Here is a 1,542-nt window from a genome sequence, read left to right as displayed (position 1 = left end):
GAAAGAGAGAGATTTGAAAAGACTCTTGAAACTGGTGAGATCTTATCTAAGTAAGGCGCTGATACGATAAGTTATCTACTTCGCAATGTACATATATTAATTTGAATGAAATGAATTCTTGACTGAGAATAATTATAACAAGCATCATCTATGAATGTAAAAATAAAAGAGCCTTGGAGCTCTGCTTGTCGATGAGCCAAATGTTTTACTTTCTACCTCACAGAGCCAGTCTCGCAAAATTTTGTACAAGTATTTGGCTACAAGTTCAAGTCATGATATTTGAAACATGTGACGCCGTTTCGTTTGCAAACCGAAGCTTATTTGATATTTGGCTCCTTAATGTAAAGATTGAAGTCACGTAGAAGCTTGCTCAATATGGCCGATTCACTACATTATGGTCGTAACTTGAGGTTCTTTAGCGGGTATTCCATATTCTCTTTGTGTGTGTGTGTGTGTGTGTGTGTGTGTGTGTGTGTGTGTGTGTTATTTTTACTTTACGGGGAATTCGACTTTACAGTATATGGAAATTGAAAAATTTAGATCAGTATTCGAAGCACGGACTTAAACAGCTGCTTTACTTTTATGAAGCACAAGCTCGGAGATATCACAGCGCCATTTGTCTATTTAAAGTATACAGTCTTGTATAAACCGAACCCCCCCTCACTTAACTCTGACCCAAAACAAAAAAAATAAAGAAATGAACCCCGCAAAAATGAATGTGAAATAAAAATAAAAAAAAAGAAAAAAAAAGAAATTTACTATATACGAAGGTGGATATAAATAGCGGCTTGGTTCTCACCGCCTTCAATGACAGCTATACATTCACTTTTGTTGCGATTGCTACGTTTGATACAGTGTTATCTTGGTGGTTCATATCTTCTTTGTCGAAAAATTAGGCCGATCTAGCATCACAGCTTCTAATTGGATTATTATCACACATCTACTTTAAAAAATTCCAAGCCAACCTAACCACATTTTAGTATATCTAATTAAAAATGTCGTATCCATTCACCGGTAAGAATGTCAGTTTGAGCAAAGGTCCAGACCCCAAAACATCGATTCGAACTGAAAGAGAAGCTCAAAAATTCAACCCACAAGCTATGCAATACTTTTTGGAAGGCTCTAAAGAAAGAGCAGAATTGATCAAAACCTTGACTCAACAAATGGAAAGAGACCCCATTTTGTTCACCGATGGTTCTTATTACGACATGAGCAAGGAGCAATTGAGAGAGTTTACTGCTGCTAAAATCAACAGACTCTCTAGATACTTGGAAGTGGATTCTCTCGATGTTTTCAATATCAGACAATCCTTGATTGGTGTTATTGACCCTGCTGTTGGAACTAGAATGGGAATTAACTTGGGATTGTTCCTTTCATGTATTAGAGGTAACGGTACAGCAGCGCAGTTGAAATACTGGGCTTTGGACAAGCATACTGCCAAGATTAGAGGTATCTATGGATGTTTCGGTATGACTGAGTTGGCTCACGGTTCCAATGTTGCTGGTCTCGAGACCACTGCAACTTTTGACAAGGCAAGTGACG

General features: G+C 37.7%; 1 protein-coding gene across 1 annotated transcript; it reads left to right on the top strand. All coding sequences in view use genetic code 12, as the record gives it.

Annotated features, from left to right (window-relative positions):
- Window positions 1–995: 995 nt before the first annotated feature.
- On the top strand, window positions 996–1,542 carry KGF57_001953 (POX1; the record flags this gene model as incomplete). Its single annotated transcript, XM_051751213.1, has 1 exon — window positions 996–1,542. A coding segment is annotated over one exon (547 nt), but the record flags the coding sequence as incomplete, so codon positions are not given.

The sequence above is a fragment of the Candida theae genome (genome assembly GCF_024610275.1).
Source record: "Candida theae strain CBS 12239 chromosome Unknown scaffold174, whole genome shotgun sequence".
In the NCBI taxonomy this organism is placed as follows: Eukaryota; Fungi; Ascomycota; class Pichiomycetes; order Serinales; family Debaryomycetaceae; genus Lodderomyces; species Lodderomyces theae.
The sequence above is the reverse complement of the archived record's forward strand: the minus strand, read 5'-3'. Positions and strand labels throughout refer to the sequence as shown.